General features: G+C 35.0%; 2 protein-coding genes and 1 pseudogene across 3 annotated transcripts; 1 reads left to right on the top strand and 2 right to left on the bottom strand.

Moving 5' to 3' along the window:
• The first annotated feature begins 436 nt into the window (after positions 1-436).
• LOC114760457 (ARM REPEAT PROTEIN INTERACTING WITH ABF2-like) lies at positions 437-5,758 on the top strand (annotated as a pseudogene).
• Positions 5,759-6,085: 327 nt separating this feature from the next.
• On the bottom strand, positions 6,086-9,896 carry LOC114760451 (tetratricopeptide repeat protein 1-like). 2 transcript variants are annotated; one of them, XR_003742058.1, is made up of 6 exons: positions 9,415-9,896; positions 9,166-9,215; positions 8,716-8,803; positions 7,715-7,831; positions 7,284-7,404; positions 6,086-6,414 (listed from the first exon to the last, which is right to left on the bottom strand). XR_003742058.1 is itself a non-coding variant. In XM_028949707.1 (5 exons), exons 1-5 carry the CDS (start codon positions 9,886-9,888, stop codon positions 7,354-7,356), a joined length of 780 nt encoding a protein of 259 aa, XP_028805540.1. In that variant the 5' UTR covers positions 9,889-9,896; the 3' UTR covers positions 6,693-7,353. The 2 variants fall into 2 exon arrangements, 1 of the variants encoding a protein (XP_028805540.1); XM_028949707.1 differs by lacking the exon at positions 6,086-6,414 and having other exon boundaries at positions 6,693-7,404.
• Positions 9,897-12,872: 2,976 nt separating this feature from the next.
• Positions 12,873-17,393, bottom strand: LOC114760450 (uncharacterized protein At4g15970-like). Its single transcript, XM_028949706.1, has 5 exons — positions 17,069-17,393; positions 14,599-14,982; positions 13,822-14,303; positions 13,166-13,276; positions 12,873-13,070 (listed from the first exon to the last, which is right to left on the bottom strand). The coding sequence occupies exons 1-4, from the start codon at positions 17,312-17,314 to the stop codon at positions 13,192-13,194; spliced, it is 1,197 nt and encodes a 398-aa protein (XP_028805539.1). The 5' UTR covers positions 17,315-17,393; the 3' UTR covers positions 12,873-13,070; positions 13,166-13,191.
• Positions 17,394-19,167: the final 1,774 nt, after the last annotated feature.

Genomic DNA, 19,167 nt, shown 5'->3' with positions numbered 1-19,167 from the left:
TGATATATTGATGTAATAATTAAGTGATATTGATGATATGGTGGATACAAATCTTTGTAAAAAAAAAAAAAGTTAAAAACAAATGATATAATCATAAAATAAAGGGTTTTTACCATTCTTTTCAAAAAGGCTGAAGATAAAAGGAGAGTCAGAATATTTGGCCAGGGAAAACGTAGTACTTTTAAATTTAAATTTATATTTCAGTATTTTTTTTACCTGAATTTATATTTCAGTATTTAGTCTTTTCAAATAATTACAATTTTTATAATCTATTGTAATTTGTAATACGGAGTAAATATAATTTTCAGCTGGTTCTTCTCGGTAATTTTCCGGGAGGCAGCGCCCCCGTAACAAAAACCAATAACAAAAGGCATATGAGATTGCGCTCCTAGGCTCCAATTCTCACTTCATTTTCTTCTCTGCCCTCCCAACATCCATGGATCAGCCTCATGAAGTTGCGTCGCAAGTCACTATTCTCTACTCCCGTTTATCATCTTCTCGGTCGGATCGCCTCGCAGCCAAGCACGCTGCTTATGTTCTCTGGGGACTCGCATATAATGGTAACCATTTGAGCCTTTTATTATACGTACTCATATTTGTACTCATGCCTGCATAACCGTTTGCTTGTTTTAATTTTCTTATCCCATGCTTCCAACTTTGATTTCTTGGGTTCTTCATTGTTTTGGGTACTGCTGCTTACTCTTTAGTGCATCATTGTGATATTTATCTCTTTGTTGCAGAGGTGATTAGGAATAGTACATTGGACTGTGGAATCATTCCTGCTTTGTTAAAACATCTGAAAGCAACAGAACCAGTTGGAGAAGGTGATGTTGTTCCCAAGCCTTACGAGCATGAGGTGGAAGACGGATGCGTCGCGGTCCTTGGGCTTCTTGCTTGTAAAGTAATTCAGCAATGCAGCCTTGCGCTTTATCTCTCTGTGTCTCTCCCTCAAGATTCAAGAATCACTCTGAAAGTCATAGAAATTATTAATATTAATTAATTCCTTAATTTATATCAATATTAATACATAAACCTTTGGCTTCGATCATGAACTTCTCCATTTATGGTCGTCTGGGATGCCTGTGGTAACTGTTTAATTTATGTTGCTCATCCGTCAATGCACATTAAGTTTGTCACCGTTGTTCTAGTGCAGATGACGATGTTGGTTTGAACCCATTTTTTAATCCGCTTTCAATTTCTTATGAATCCTTCAAAATGTCTTTTAACTCAGAAATGATTTCTTTTGGACTTCATCTTGAGCAGCCAGAGCATCGACAACGCATTGTCGATGCTGGAGCTTTGCCCTGTCTTGTTGATTTGTTAAAGAGGCACAAGACCTATAACAATTCACCGGCACTTTCTGGCCTTTTAAAGAGAGCAGCTGATGCCATCACAAACCTTACGGTCGACTATAACAGCATTAAAACCCGTGTTGGGTATTCTATTTTCCAGGCCTTTGAAACATAATTAATTTCTTTGAATACTATATTGCCTCTCTCAAAGGTTTGTTGTGCCTTCAGGATGGAAGGCGGTATCCCTCCTCTTGTTGAGTTGCTTGAATATGATGATGCAAAGGTACAAAGTGCAGCTGCAGGGGCCTTGCGAAGTCTTGCATTTAAAAACTATGAGAACAAAAAGCAGGTGGATGACTTTGCATGGCTACTTGGTTTCTCTTGTAGATCGTTATGCTTTAGTTATTGTTAATGATAAGAATCACTAATTGCAGATTGTCGGATGCAATGCGCTGCCTGCTCTAGTACTAATGCTTGGATCAAAGGATGCTGCAACACATCGTGGAGCGGTTAGGCCCTAAAATAATTTTTATTTTTGTCCTCTGTTTTTTTTTAATTTTCCCATGCTGTGATTTTTCTAGAGCCAGCTCAATTCGGAACTTTGCAGGTTGATTGCAACTCTAGTCCGGTCTTCTCCTGACATACAGAGGGAAGTTCTTCGAGCTGGTGCTCTACAACCTGTAATTGGGTTGCTTAGGTAACGTTATTCTGGACTTCTGATTTGCCCTACAAACTCTCTAAATTACTTTTCTCAAGTTCAGAATTTCAATGACAGATCTTGCTATTCGGAAAGTTAAAGAGACGCAGCTCTTTTAATTAGTCTACTTGCGGAGACAGATTCTGATTGTAAGGTGGATTGCATTATGTGTGTTGCATTTAGATGGTTTTATAAAATGCTCTTGTTATGTCCTCCATGTTTTTTTTTTTTTGGGGTCATAACCAGCAACCACATAAGGTTGTGTTTCATACAGGTTCATATTGCTCAAAGAGGGGCTATCCAGCCACTGATTGACATGCTTAAGTCTCCAAATGCACAGCTTCAAGAAATGTCGGCTTCTGCACTAGTGAGATTGGCTCAGGTGATCATTACTACATTGATCAATTTGCTGTATAAAGAATATAAACATTGATGACATTAGTTATTAATACTTATCAGTGGCTAGCCTCAAGAGTTTAAAAGGTTTAAGCTATTAGCAAGTGAGTATTTTCTTTTATGGCCCATTTGGAATGACTTATAAGTAAACTTTCGATCGTGATTTACATAATATGAGGTTAGTACTTGAGAGCAGTTTTGTCTCGATTTATGTGAACGTGCTTATAAGTGATTTTAAACGTAATGACAAGTGGGGCCTATATATTTGTAACTTGAAGTTTTAATTCTAATGCTGATATAACCAAGTGAGCAATATAAAATTACGTGTAAGACTTATCTCTGGCCAGTTCTTTCATATTCCTTTGTTCTTTTTGTGATGCTTGCTTTAGGACACACACAATCAAGCTGGTATTGCTTATAATGGAGGTATAGAGCCTTTAGTCAACCTTCTTTGCTCTAAGAATGGGCATCTCGGACAATATGTAGCCTTTGCTCTGTATGGTCTTGCTAATAATGAGGTGAAGTGTGTTGCCTGCTTCCTTGTTGAATCATCAATGCGTGTTTCCCTTTCATAATCATCCAACTTTTTTCCTTAATAGGACAGTGTTGTGGATATTGTTAAGGCTGGTGGTGTTCAAAAACTACAGGATGGAGATTTTAAAGACAAGGTATGTTCATTTATTTTTCATTAACATAAAAATAAGAGGCCTACATGGAACTTTTTCCAAGATGATAAATTTCTTGTTTGCCAAGATATATTATAGAAATCGTTCTCTTTGGTTTATCAATACCTCACAAGTCTTATGTGGCTTGCAGGTTGCTAAAGCGTTGGTAGGAAAGACAATGAAAAGATTAGAGAAGAAAATGCATGGACGTGTGAGTTTTCTTGCAAATTATCGATTTCTTTTATCTGTTTAAATTACATATCCACATTATGTTATAGTCTAGCTATTATTTCTTTCAATCTTTGTTCTCAACATTGGATGGGACTCATCAGCTTCCTTTCTCTAACAGGTGCTGAAGCAGCTATTGCATCTTATGCGTTTTGGAGAAAAGGCTGTTCAAAGACGCATGGCTCTTGCTCTTGCTCATCTATGTGGCCCTGATGATCGGAAATTGATTTTTGTTGACAACAATGGTAAAACATGATTCATTTGTGGTCTGGACATTATTTTGTTTGGATGCTAAAGTATGTTCACTTAATGTGCTACTGAATTTTGCAGGACTTAAGTTCCTGCTGGATCTTCTAAAATCTACAAACATCAAACAAAAACACGAGGCTTTAATGGCACTTCACTCGTTGGTTGTTAGAGCCACATCTGTCTCCCCTTCTGATGCATTTCGAGCAATGCCTGATGGTGGTTACAGGGCAGGCATTGATTAATGTCCATAATTTATTTTCTTTTGATTAATTTTATAAACTGGGGCCTAAGTGCCAATAACCACATTGATGTTGGTTGAATATGCAAATGCAGGAAAGGGAAGCCAAAGATATTCAGATTCCTAACATTAAATGGGATGTCTTTGAATTGATGATGAGGTGTGATTTTCGATCCCTTTCTAGATTTTTCATCTTTTGTCACATGACTTGATTTCCTTGTGGCACTTTTAGATTTATTTATATAGGAACCAGAGGTGTCAATTTGGATATTGCTCAGGATCTCCTAAGAGCTGCTGATCAATATCTTCTGGATGATGTTCAGCGACCCTGTGAATGTGCAAAGTCTAAGGTAGGGCAAAAGTGTAGTTTCAAATTTAATTTTTCCTCTTTTGTTTCAAATTATTCGATGAACATGCTATAACCTCATGATTCATCCTATTATTCCTAGGATATTTCTTTTTCTCTTTTGGGTGAGCTATCAAAGCCATTCAATGCGAGGCAAGCATGTTTACTATTTTTGTTGGAGCAATTCGACAAATCGAGAGCCAAACCATGGTATGCTTCGTTAAACAAGTTGAATGCTCCTTTCTTAAAAGTTTTTCCTTAGCCTAGTATTAGCCATCTTATTTAATTAATAACCTAAACTAAATTCCGATGTTTTCTGTCTTATCGTGCTATGTAGGTATAGCTGCTTGATGCGCAGCTTAATCCCAAATATGCGCAAATTTTTCAGCAGGAAAAAAGGTGAAAATGTGCAAAAGTGTAAACATGTTGATAGGAAATATTAGGTCATTTTTTGTCGACGCAGGGAAGCCTTATTTAGAATTTGACCAAACATTGCTTTATTCCTTGATCCGCGGCAGGTTTAGTAGCATATTTATAAACTGCTTACCAATAAAACAAAGTGAATATAAATGAAGTTCGTCTTCATTGGTCGGATAAGATTTGGGGTTTAGTACTTTCTCTAGTCCTAATTACAAGACTTCATTTGTAGTTTATAAATAATGCCTATTATTAGGACCGAAGTTAGTATTTTGTATCTTTGGAGTTTGGACTGTTGTTCTTTACATGTTAAAGATTGGGTACAGAAAATCTCCCAATAATATGAGCTACGAAGCCGAACCAATAAAGACATTTTTCAAAATACACGAGATTATTATTATGGGAATGTCTTGATATCCAGGGATTTAACGAACACTGTTCAAAATAATTTTCCTGTAATTTTATTTGCTTGGACTAGAAAACCAATAAATATGGGAATATCTTGATGTCTAGGGATCAGGTTTTCATTTTTATGTTTGGTACCCAGAACGTTCAGTTCAATGTGTTTCCTTTCAAGTTGGGTAGTGTTGCCCTCCTCCATATGTGCTATGCATGTTAGATTTGAAACCATTGAACTTGAACTTAGATTTCAAAGCAATAAAGAAAAGATTAAAAGGAAAATGATCTCATGTGAATGCTCATGAACAAGAACCATTCGAAGAACCATGCACACTTATACAGCAAAAGGGCAAATGAATGTAATTTCCAATATAAAAAAAAGATAAATAAATAACTGATCCAGATCCAAGAAAGTGTATTTTAGCACAAGTCCTAAACTATAACCATTTTAACAAGATAGGAATTCAAGAGAATTATTCAAAATCAGTATTAATCTAGCGAAGGAAATAACTAAAAACATTAAAACTCATATTAGCTCACAACAACATTTGCCGACAAGGTTAAGAATAAAAACAGGAAGGCGGTTAGGTAGTTGGATAATTAGTTGATTGGTGTCAGTAAAAAGAATGGATCGTATTGGATGAGAATTGAATTCCGTTTCTCTTGTTTTCGTCGTCTGTCTCTCGTCCCCCACACCCAAAAAAAAAGTTCTTCAAAATTTGGTCATGAAATGAGGCTTTCTAGCCGACTTAGTTGTATTCTCTAGGATTTATAACGTGTTCCTTTATCTGACCAGGCATTGAGGAAACAGTTAGCAGGGGAGTTCACTAACTGTCTGCTCTTACAACATGCTCTACTGCACTTATTGCATGGAGACCACTTTGTTAGTGCCTAGGAAGTCAGTTATGGTCTGTTTAGGATGACTAGGAAAGGACGTTTGAGTTTTATTAGAGATTCTTATTGTTTAAGATCCTTACACCTCATCTTATGGTAAAAGTAAAATAGCTTCTGTTTTTCCCCTTTGCTCCCTGATTTTATCAACTCAAATACGACTACTTTTTAGAATTCCCAAGGCCGATTTAGCCTCGTTTTTAAAGGATTTCTTTCTGCTCATACCTCTCTTTGAAAAATGACTATAGAAGCTTTAAAACTTCAACGTTAAATGAAATCTTCTAAACTGCTTTTATTTTAATTGTCCAGCTCAAGCAAGATGCTTGAGCCTTTAAGAAACAGTCATAGTTCTCTTTAGTGTTCAACACATGATTTCTTTTAGAGCGTTCCTTTGGTAATTTTATGGCATTGCTTTTGTTTAGCCATATTTAAAGATGATGTTTATATACAAAGAAATTTCTTTGCTCCTATGAAGACGAATCATCCCATATACATGTGTGTGCGTGCGCGCGCTAGTTGTGCAGTGTTTACCTCCTCCAGATGCGCTATACATGTTAAATTTGAAACCACTGAACTTGAACTTAGATAGCAAAAGCCTGAGCATTGAAAAGAAAATACAACCAAATTAATGGATTTTTCATTTGGAATATGGGAAGTGTAAAACAAGGCTTATTCTATTGAGGTTAAAAAACAAAATAGTGATGAATAACGCTAAAAACAAAAAAACAAAAACAAAAGAACGACAAAGGAAATAAATTAAATGCGATTAAAAAAATAATGAGAAGAAAGGAAGCAATGACCATACTCAACTGAGGGTGATGATGGGTAAGTCATTAATATCTAAAACTATATAAACCACCAGCCCGAAGCACAATTTGATTCAGGGCAGAAATTATTCCATTTCAGCCCAATTAAATTCCATCACTGATATTCAATTAAAAAGTGACATTGAATTGGTAAATTTGAATAAATTTCATATTCTTTCATCAGTTCTACGGGACCAGGAAAAGTTCAGTACAGTACAGATATACAAATTTGGGAAACAAACTCTCTCCCCTGTAATGTGGAATATATTGACAGGTCGCTCTCAAACATCAGGTTAAACCCCAAAATCTTGCCAAGAGAATGGGTCTTGTGTGATCAAATAGTTCATTGAAAGAAGCATCTTAAGTCATTGCAACACTTAATCATTTCACTATTTGATAAGTCTGTTACTTGAAGGCCTGCGGATGCCAGTAAGATAGGTCCAATTTTTTTTTTTTTTTGGGAGGGGGGGGGGGGACATTTTATCCATCTACCAATATCTGGATTTTTCTTTGGTTAAAGTAATAGTAAAGCTAGATATTGCTTTGGAAGAACTAAGCTGGAGAAAATATATGGAATTTTCTTGGAGGTACTTCAGAATGCATCGCAAAGCATGAGAAAGTAAAGGAGACCTAAATCTGGCGCAAGTGACCCATTATACCTGGAAAATAGTAATCAAATCACCCTGAAATCAGTGCGATTAGATTGCACCTTTGTTCAGAAGGTACGTCTCATAACTTATTAGCAGCAGCAACTTTTTCCTCAAGTTTTGCGATCCGCGCCTGCAAACACATAGCATGAATGAGAAAGAAGTGATGGCTTTATCCATGCATCAAAGAATCAATTTTCACAAGATTAAGCTCGATGGATTATCTTTCAAGAATATCTAACTATCAATGATTAATAATTATACTGCCACGGGAAACTATTAATAGAAGTCAGCCCTCAACCGAGGGAAATAATAAAAAGTTATCTCAAGTCTTGCCATATCAACCTTCAAGCAAAATTCAATAGACAGGGATGCAGACAGTTATAAGATAAATGAAATACAAGTGATTTAAATGTCTAAATGGTGTAAAGATTGAATGCCACCTTGAATGATTTAGATCTTCGGATTGAAGGATCTATATCTATAGATGCCAAATATGACTTTTCTGCTGTATCAAATTGCTTCAATTCCAAAAGTGCATCACCTTGGCAGAGATAAGCCTGCAAAATCACAAAATCTATTTCAGTGACATGCTCCGAAACCATTGAAGTACATTTCATTTTGGCAGGAGTCATGAAATCATAAATTAATAAATTAAATCCATATAAAAATTTATTGGGTAAGAGCAAAGAACACCACATTTAAAACGAATATTCAAACTGATGATAAGCAACTAAAGCTAATAGTTAGAATATCAGGGCTGTTACAGAAACAAGAAAATCATATCCTGGCTAATTGAGATAAGTTCCTGGATATTGCTACGCTTCTCAGCTTTATGAAGGGCAGAATCCCCTTGATGAAATTATTTATCAAGCTTTTGGTGGAAGTCAAAACAAAAATACTCAATGTCACTCAAAACTTCACCAAGTCAGCTGTAATTGCAGCATTTCACTAGCAGTTATGCTACACCAAAGGTCCAATCTCTTGGTTCACCAGCAGCATCTTTACATGGATAATTTAAATAGAAGATTGGATCCGTCAAACATGATTTTAGAGGGTCTGAACAAATTAATTCCCTCGTGCTGCTTACTAGATTGAGTATTTCAAATGCATCAATAGCCAATTCAAAACAACACTGGATTACTCAATCTATGGCCTTCACGGGATCTTAATGTATAATTACATGTTATGAGTGTGCGGAGATTGAAAAGGAATACAAATTGGTGCCCCATCTTTACACATGTACACCATGGGATTCAACGGGCATCCTTGAGCAGTGAAGTGTCCAGGAACCACTGATTTCTAGAGAACTGTTCGATCATGTAACCCAGAGAATATATTTTCTTCCTGTGGCGTTTAATGAGTTAAATATCATACTTAACCACCATGATTTGGAATGCCATGAAACTGTTTTCATAAAAAATTTAGTAAGAGTTTGCCTCACCTCAGCATACTCAGGCGCTAATTCCAAAGCCTCCCTTGCGTCATCTAGAGCTCCAGAATAGTTACTCAATGCCAACCTTACAGCTGACCTGAATGTCAGTAGAGAAGAAGTCTCAAACATGCAAATCATGGTAAACAAAGTGGAAGTTGAAACTCTTCAGGACATAAATGACTATGTTCAATAAGAAATGAAAAGGGAAAACTATATTTTCTTATGCCTCACGACAAATTGGCAGCAAGTAAACAGTAAAACATTTGGCGAGCTATATCTTCTGAAACAATAGGCAACAAAAAATGCCTCTTTCGTTAACGATGACGAGATGAAAATAATTGATAGGAAATCAAATTACAAAACCATTAAATCGAGCAGAACACCAGTTCACGACGTTATACAGGGCCAGCATAATAAACCTTCGCAGGAAAAAATTTTTTGAAGTTTGTGACCACATACCTACATTTATATATTACGTGTATACCACCGAATGGTTTTAATTCGATAGCCTGCACTGTCCAAAACCCCGACAATATCAGTCTCAATATAGCTTCTCAACTCCGATCTAACTCCATAAAAAATTGAGCTGTTAATTACAAAACTACTATAAGTTTTTCTTAAAAACAAAAGAAGAAATCTAACTTTTCGATAGAATGAATGTTATTAAAACAGTAAACTTCACACTTAGGCTCGTAAAGGATGGAGTGCCTGTGAGAGCAGAAGTTCAGCCTCAGTGAAATTCTGCTTCTCGAACTCAATTTCAGCTCTCTTCCTCAGGGCAAGCGCATCTAAACTCTTTTTTGCATCATATGAATCCGAACCTTCTTCCATAGAAACCACACCCATCATGACCTCAGCCGCTCGAGCCGCCGTTCCGCAATGACCAACGATAAGACCGTCCGGCAGGACCGCAAGGTTGGGACCAGCACCGCACTTTCCCAAACACCCGCATGGTTTTACAGCGACGTTAGGAGGAGCAAGACCGGAAAGGGTTTCTAGGGTTTGAAATGAGCCCTGTTTGCGGCAAGTCCGATTCGTGCATACCCGAATTTCTTGTTGCTCTGCTTCGACGGAGAAAGGAAGATTTCGACGGCGACGGCGACGTTGACGTTTTGAAGGAGCAAATGGCGTGGTAGTAAAAGGGGAAGGAGAAGTGAGGGAGGAACCGGGAAGTGCCTCCATAGATGGATTCCCACTTCACTCTCAACCTGTCGGTTTCCTGCCGTTAACTCCCGCGCGATGGCGCAATCTCTTTGGTTGGCATTTGGGAACGACCTTTTTTTCGCAATCGATATTTTTGTCGGGAGATTTTTTTAAACCGTAAAAAAAAAATATTTTTAATCCTCTAATTCTAAAATTATTAATATTAAATAATGATTTTCTGTAACAATCATGATTATTTTAAATATTAAATTTAATATGTTAGTTTTTAGTAATATTTTGTCAGCATTTAAGAATTTAATATTATTATTTTTTGTTAATAATTTTAGGATTAGATGACTAAAAATTTACTTTTTAAAATTGAAGGAACTAAAATAAAATTTTATATAAAGTTAAAGAACTAAAATTATTTTCAGCTTTTTTTTTAAAAGATTAAAATACATAATCTGACGAATAAAAAATTCTTACAGGGAAAACAATTCTTTCACTTATTAATGCCAACAATAAATCAATAAATCAATAAATCAATATTAACGCGTTCCTTATGTATAAATAGATTTTCATTAATTTAACTCCAGTTTTAACATATTAATGCCCATTTATTACCCAAGACGCTCTTATCTATTGAGTTTTTTCTTTTATTAATATGATCGTTAATTTGCTTTTCTAGACCAATTACAAGATAACCGAGTCCTGCACGTGGATATTCAATCCATTTTTTAAAAAAATTATATATCGATGCTTTATATTATTGGGAAAATGACAGATAAAGAAGATGGAATATCTGAAATTCTAATTTAGGAAGTTAAGGAAATGTAATGACAATGAAGGAAGTCTTCCCAAATTGGAATTTTGAAATTCAGTGAAATGACAAAAACCTTTATTTATTTATTTTTTTTTAAAACTCAGCCCCTCACTGGCGGTCGGCAGCCACCGCCGGCAACTGGTTGCCGCCGCCGAGCACTGGTGTGGTGGCTGCCGGTGGAATTTTTTTGTAACAGTTTTTTTTTTGTATTGGAGAATATTGCAAGAAGTGATGGGGGTGGGATTTGATCCCACAACCCTTGGCATTTGGGCCAACAAAAAAGTAGATGACTATTGGGCCATCAAAGACTTCTTAAGTTTTTAATGCAAACAAAAATATAAGTTGACTATTTTACTATGACTCCAGCCTGTGACAAGAATTTACCTCAGGATGACAAGTCTTAATTGAGAAATAACAAGTCTAAATTTGATATTAACAAAGCAATTTTCCTGATACATAATAAGAAATAACATGTATATTAATTAAAAATGACAATTTATTTGAAAATGACACGTCTTTACTGGAAAATAACACGTCTAAACGTGAGATTAACAATATGCCTTTTTCTGATACATAATAAAAGGTAGCATGTACATTAATTAAAAATGACCATAATTTATTTGAAAATGACACGTCTTTATTGAAAAATGACAACTCTAAACTTGAGATTAACAATGTGTCTTCTCTGATACATAACAAGAAGTAGCATTAACAATATATCTTCTCCTGATACATACAAGATGTGTCATTTTCAAATAAATTATGGTCATTTCAATTAATATACATGCTACTTCTTGTTATGTATCAGGAGAAGACACATTGTTAATCTCAAGTTTAGACTTGTCATTTTTCAGTAGAAGACATATTGTTAATGCTACTTCTTGTTATGTATCAGGAAAAGACACATTGTTAATCTCAAGTTTAGACTTGTTATTTTTCAGTAAAGACGTGTCATTTTCAAATAAATTATGATCATTTTTAATTAACATACATGTTACTTCTTGTTATATATCAAGAAAAGTTGTTTTTATTAATATCAAATTTAGACTTGTTATTTTTCAGTTAAGACTTGTCATCCTGAGGTAAATTATTGTCACGGGCTGGAGTCACAGTAAAAAAGTCAACTTATATTTTTATTTGCATTATAAAGTTAAGAAGTTTTTTATGGCCCAATGGTCATCTGTCTTTTTGTTGGTCCAAATGGCCAAGGGGTTGTGGGATCAAATCCCACCCCCACCACTTCTTGCAATATTCTCCTATACAAAAAAAAACTGTTACAAAAAAATTTCACTGGCAGCCACCGGTGAGAGGCTGAGTTTTTTTTTTAAAAAAAGGTAAAGGGCATTTTTGTCATTTCACTGAATTTCAAAATTCTAATTTGGGAAGGACTTCTCTCATTGTCATTACATTTCCTTAGCTTCTCAAATTGGAATTTCAGATATTCCACCTTCTTTATCTGTCATTTTCCCTATATTATTTTCACTAAAGCTTGATATTAGCCTTTTTAATTTATTTTTAAACTTAATTAGAATCCACCAACTTTATTTGGATTTATTAGACAAATGTATAGGATTTGAAACACAGAATTTTCTTCGCTGCAAAAAAAGGGGCACAAACCAATACTTCGAATTACAATTGGCTTAAAACTTATAACTTCTTCTTTTTTTTTTTTAAATTTATCTCTTCTTTATATCCTGTATCACTAAGTACTAATCATATACATGTTTCCTCGTAACACGTGAAGTTGCCACCTTTGACCCCGCAAGATATTGTCAACAAATATTGTATCGCCCCAAACTGTGGAACAGCACATGTTTTTTTCCTCCTTCCTCCTCCTTTATTTACGAGGATCAAATTTTAAAATCTTATTTGTAATCTCTTTTTTTTTTGGCTATTTTAATGCAACTGTCCAAATAGAGATTTTATTTTATTTTATTTTATTTTGGAATTGGCAGTCTTATGATCGGGGGGAGAAAATTGATTCGAAGATGAAGGACATGCGTTTATACAAAATGCTTGGACATCATATATAATATAATACATTCAACTCTATGCTTTTATTCATATTTTTTGAAAAAAAAAAAGCGCTTGTAATTATATAACAAAGATATTATTTTTTTGGCCTGAATACAATAATTAAGATTTTAAAAAACAAGAAGATAAAAGAATGAAACTAGAACCACAATGTTAAGACTGGATGTTAACTGTAAGCAATGAAATTCCCAGGCTGCTGCAACTTTTATGATATCTCACAAGCTTCAGAACTTTGAATATATTACATTTGTTTTCCATATATTCCTCCGATCCATTTTCAATATGAGTTTGTCTCCCAGTTGGTTTGCCACCATAAGAAACTCTATATATATATATATATATATATATATAAGCCTCGATCATTCTACAAAAAAACAATTGATGACGCATGTGTTAGTACTGCAGATTAAATATAAATATATATAATGATGCATAAATATAAATTTTCATACATCATACCTCTATATACAATTACAAAGCTTCTTTCAATTATGTTCATAAGTCTTCGATTGCGACTTCTCGTTATTTTTCTCTTTATTCCTCTTTGCTCTGGCTCGTTTGAAGGACGTTCTTCAGATCAACAATTTGGAAGGAAAAATTGATGTAAGAAATAAAGGAACATATTGGAGGCTATATCTATCAATAGAAATTATAGTCATCAAGTCCTATTTACGCTAATATAAGAAAAAAGAATTTCTAAATCCGACGAAAAATATCATTCTAAATTGATTTTGAAACTAATTAGTTTAGAGAGGGTTTAAAATGTCAAAAAATTTCTAAACCAACTGTACAATTGGTCAAGCAACATATTTTCTAGATCTGTCCCCAGTGACCAATACAGATTAGATAGTGCCCAACAAAAAAATACTCCCTTAATTCAAAATATAAGACCCATTTTATAATGTAATTTATATTTACAACCAAAGGAATATAAGGCAAAAAAGTGACCATCTAAATTGGTTATCACCTGAAACCGATCTAAAAATTATACAGAATCAAACCTTCTATAGAACTTGCCAACTATAGAGAGATAAGTCAAGCGTGCGTGCGTGTGTAGGACAGGATCATTTCACCTGAAGAGAAATCTAAATCTGATATAGAGACATTTCAATTACCTGCAAGTATTGGGAACCCTCCATCTTGGGTGTGAACGTTGTTTCTCATCTGGATTCAAAGCCATATAGCGTCTCCAGTCTTCAAGCAATATCTGAAGATCAAAGATTTTGTTGTCCATACCAACACAGCAATTGGCATGCATGGTACAAACTCTGTTGAAATCTCTACTCACTTCACAAAAACCTCCAAAATAGGCTGTGTTGAGGAACCTTATCGTCATGTTCCTTTCAGACACAAATGGGTGTGTCTTGATCTTGTTCAGCACGTCTTGTTCGTTCAGTTTTGGGTCGATTGATCTGGATTCAATCCACAACTTGTAGAAATCTATGGTTTTGGGATTAGATCTTACGTATAAGAACCCTCCATTTGGCCAGTTATTTGTGTCTGATGAGTTGCCGTTAAAGTGATCACAAGCAATTTGGAAGTCTACGTCCTTGAAAAACCTCTCAAACGGGTCTCTAAGCCACATTATGTCCAAGTCCTGCGTAGCATCATGAGGATGATGAAAAGGTTCACTATATGAGTGATGGTTTGCGTACAAAGTAAAGATAAGTCTGAACAGAAAAAAAAAATCCCAAAAAACTAACATAATAAAAGAAAGAGTTCTTTGTAAGTAGCCTTCTACTTAACTATTCGGCTTTCAATCAAAGCACTTTTTACCAAATGACAATGGCGCCCGCAAAGAAGAACCCTTATAAGCTATGTTAGGCTTGTAAGTCTTTTCAATGTGGGACTCATAACAATATCTGTTCTAATAAGAAAGAAAACATACATACCGTGAACACGAAGCTATAACCAGCCTGAAGGACGGAGCTAAGGAACTCAGTTCTACGCCACATCATGTGGAGATATTTGGGGGTCATGAAGAAGGTATCACCACCATAATCTGCTTGGTCACCTTTCGACTCCATCTGATAACAGTGTGGATGCAACTCCAAGCAACGATTATAAGCCTTATGATCCCAAGTTACGAGCACCAAGTGGTTCAGCAGTTTCTGGGTGTCGTTTCCGATCCGAAAACTCTCGAGAAACAGGTCGAATATTGAACCCGGTTCGATCCACGCATCGTTCAGGGTTGCCAGTATCACCGTCTTGTCCTCCATTGATGCTCTTCTCAGAACTCTCTCTAGCTTTGACTCGCTCACATTGACATTGTTTTCCTAGTAGTATCAGAAATAATGCACGTGTTATTATTATTTAATGCACCATGATGTGAAGGAATAATATTCGAGGAATAAGAATAAATATGTAATTGCCAAATAAGAATGAATAATCGTAACTTTTTTCTTTTTGCCTGAAAGAATCTGTACGTCTCAAAATTAATTGTAGTCTTTTATTAACAGAAAATACATAAGAAAGGATTATCAGGAATTAAATTTAGGGAAAAAGGAAAAGATAATCATAGCAATCAAAAACCGGCCTGCCTGCTAAGGGTCTTATACACGATTACTAATAAATTAATTAATCAATTAAAAATAACAACCAGAAATGCTAACAAACTAGCTAGGGAGCTAGGCACCTATTTTTTCAAAGTTACACTGTTTGAAAGGGGAAAAAAAGTATCTGGCCAAAAAAAAAAAAGAAGGGGGAAAAAAGTAACGCTCGGTTACGTACGAGACGGGGTCAACGCGTAACGGAAGTTTTTCTTTTCTTCTATGTCACAATATTTAGTAATTGTAAATTTTGCGCAACGCAAGAAATTTTCATGGTATAATTAAAAATTAAGAGGTTGGCAAGCAAAAAAATTAAGAGATAAACAGTATTACTCCTCCGGTCCTTATTATAAGACCCAATTTGACTTTTTATTTGGTCCTAATTATAAGACCCAATCCATTTTCTCTCTTATATTTATGCATTTTTTTTCCAAGATAATCCTTCTAATAATGATAGTTTTAGCCAATATACTTAATTAGCAAAGATATTTTAGGAATAACAACACTTATTTATTATAAATAACCAACTTAACTTACTTCCTTAATCTCCTCAAATAAGTCAATTGGGTCTTATAATTAGGACCGGAGGAGTATTATTTTTTGACCAGGGTATTAATTTATTATTTGCCAACTTATTATGTGTACACGCACATATTGCATATATTGATTGATGATTATTACAGCAAAACATATGATATCTTGCATATACGTCTGGAGATTCTTGAAACAACTGTATAAAAAATGGTTTGTAATTTAAAAATTAATTAGGGTGACCTCATGGACAGAATAGGATTTTAAAAAAACGGAGGCGCACCTACCATTCATATATGAAGGAGTTCGAAAGTCTGGCACAGAGAGAGAGAGAGAGAGAGAGAGAGAGAGAGAGAGAGAGAGTTTCAAGAAGGGAAGAGAGCATTGTATAATAGCCAGAGTAAATTTGATTTTTTATATTTACCAACTTTTAAATATATATATTTTGTTGAGCCTAGAATATCCGCAGTGACTAATCCTCTCCTGCTATAGACTTTCTAAAGAGATTTTAGTATTAATCATGAGATTCTTTCTACACGAGCGGCAAGGAATCAAATCTCAAACTAGATGCTTAAGTAACCCAAAAGTATTAACTATATTAGGTCTCATAATTTTTAAAAATATATACTATTTCTGGTCCTAATTATAAAATCTTGTTTATAGGCTATAAATAAGGTTTTGTAATTAGGACCGGAGACAGTATTAATCCGCATCAGAGTACATTTTCCAGTCAGACATAAATATGTGATTTAAGCCTAAGGTTTTTTGTAAGGATGCTGGATTGCGTCATTACGAGCCGATAGAGACCAGAGAGGGAGGTGACAAAAAGAGTTAATGAAAGGGGCAAGAAAGCATGAAGGGGGGGCCGGAGAATAAGTTGTCCCCAAACGGTTTCACCTCGTTATTCCCCAAGTTGCTGCCACTATTCTCGCTTTCCTAACTCCTATTATTATCCTCAGCTCAAGTTTCGATTCCGTTCTCTTCCTTATTTTTCTCTCTCATGTTTCTCACGGAACCTATGACCAGCAAGCTTCCACCTCACACTCTTACTTACTAGTCTTCTTGGCTGCTCAAAACCATGTCCACACTAATCACTAATCGCTTTGCTTCAATCACATATACTAATTAAACCCAACATGATCCCAGGTTTCATTATTCAAATCCTTTCAAACATTAATTCGATCAACCTGATTGTAACTAATTGATTACATCATGAACATGCACAAGTCAAACCCAGAATTACCACAGAAAGAGAGAGAGAGAGGGAGAGAGAGAGACTCACCTTGGGTTGTGGGATGGAGGGAAATTCCACAGGAGAAGCTGAGGTGAGCAGAAACACCACCAACACAGACAGCCCCACCAGCACCATAGTGATCACCGACCACCTTCTCACCACCACGGCACCGCCCAAACCACCCCACTTCCAGGGCTTGCCTTCGCCGCCGGAGAAGGACGAATCAGGCAGCAGAGCTTCTGGTTCGTCTTCTTCGCCCGCACGTACATGCTCCTCGCCTGTGTACTCACCCATAAATCACTGTACATACGAAGAAGACCAAGTTACGAAGACGAAGAACGGTGAGGTGTGTCTATATATATATATATATATAGAGAGAGAGAGAGAGAGGGAGGGAGGGAGGGAGGGAGGGAGGATAGTTTGTCTTTGAATTTCGATCTTATAAGTAATGTTATTCCATGGCGGGTTCAGAAATGGCGGACCGGGGGAGGGCCTTACAAACAACAGGCCATTAATAATGGTCAAAACGGATCGGAGAGAGTAAAACAATTCTTTAATTTTTTTTTCCTTGTTATTAAATATTTTAATTGGGATTTAACACTGACATGCTCAAGTTGTGTGATAAACTAATCATAAAAACACTTTTTTAATATATAACCATAGTGCCTAACTTCATTCAATTCAAAAGGGAAGCTTCTTTTCACTTGGCATTCTCGAATTAATTAAAATAATAATAAAGTATGTTTTTCCTATTTATTAAACGTCCCGTTGCCAAGATGTATATCATCAGTGGGTTACAGTTACTAATTTTTCTTAAAATTATTTTTAATTTGCAAAAATTTAAAAGAAATTATATAATAATATAGTATTTATGAGAGTTGCGTGTGATGAGGAAAGTAATTAATAATATAAGTAATTGAGGTTGATGATTGATGTGAGTGGGAAGAAAATGTATACAGGAGATTCTTGTGTCCCAGCTACTTGTCCCAATTCTCACAACTTGGCTTTGTTCTAATTCTCCACTTATTCTGTGCCACGAGCACCCAACCAACGAACGCCTGTCCTATTACTAGCTATTATCTTACAAACCTTCAATTTAAAATTATATTTGGCCAAACAAAAAGGAATTAAAAAAGATATAAATTAAATTTTAAATTATTCTTATAAATTTAATGATTTATTGTGGTTGAATTTAGTATTAATAAAGAACTCAATTGAGGTCCAAACCAGCCTGAATGCATCTGGGTTAGTTGATATATAGTGCCAAATTCTAGAGCGTCCGTCAAAAAACAATTTTTTGCCGACGTCAAAAAATTAAATATTAAAAATTTGAATTACTACCTACTGTTATTAATATAAGATCCTGTTTGACTTTTATTTTGGTCCTAAATATAAGACCCCAATCCATTTTGTCTCTCATATTTATACATTTTTTTTCCAAAATAGCCCTTCTAACAATGATAGTTCTAATCAATATACTTCATTAGTAAGGATATTTTAGGAAAGAAAACACCACAAATAATTAACTCAATTTACTTCCTTAATCTCCTCAAATTAGTCAACTGACTCTTATAATTAGGACCAAAGGTAGTATAAGTTAATAGGGACAGCATCATCAGATCCATAAGTAATTTTTTTCCATACTAATGATGGAAGGGTACTTTTTATAGTATTGAATAATTGAAACCCGTTGTCTGTCCCCTTCCACACGATGGTGGCCCCTTCCACACGATGGTGGCGACCCTTATCTTGTAGGCTTTTGCTAGCTAAAAGGTCATTTTCTAATCCGCGCACTTGTTAATTTTATTGGCTGTTAAACTGGCATATATATTAGAATATTCTTCTTTTAAAAAAAAAAAAATCAGCTGCCTGCGTTTAACTTTTGCACTAACAAGAAAATTGATTGTCCAAAACCTTGCTGAAATAATTAATATAAGAGAGAATTACAATAAAATCTTAATAAAAAAACATAATTATTAAAAAATCTCAATAACAATTTAGCAGTCTGTAATAACAAGTTTTAAAGTAGAAAATGATAACCTCTAATATGTTATTGAGACTTTATTTATGGTAGTTATATATTTTTCTTGAGACCTCATTGTAATTCTCCTTTAATACAATAAAATGACAAAAAGTTTGACAAATAA

This window comes from Neltuma alba, unplaced genomic scaffold, assembly GCF_004799145.2.
Source record: "Neltuma alba isolate B1F8T4 unplaced genomic scaffold, ASM479914v2 tig00010980_pilon, whole genome shotgun sequence".
NCBI lineage: Eukaryota > Viridiplantae > Streptophyta > Magnoliopsida > Fabales > Fabaceae > Neltuma > Neltuma alba.
This window is presented reverse-complemented; position numbering and strand designations above follow the sequence as displayed.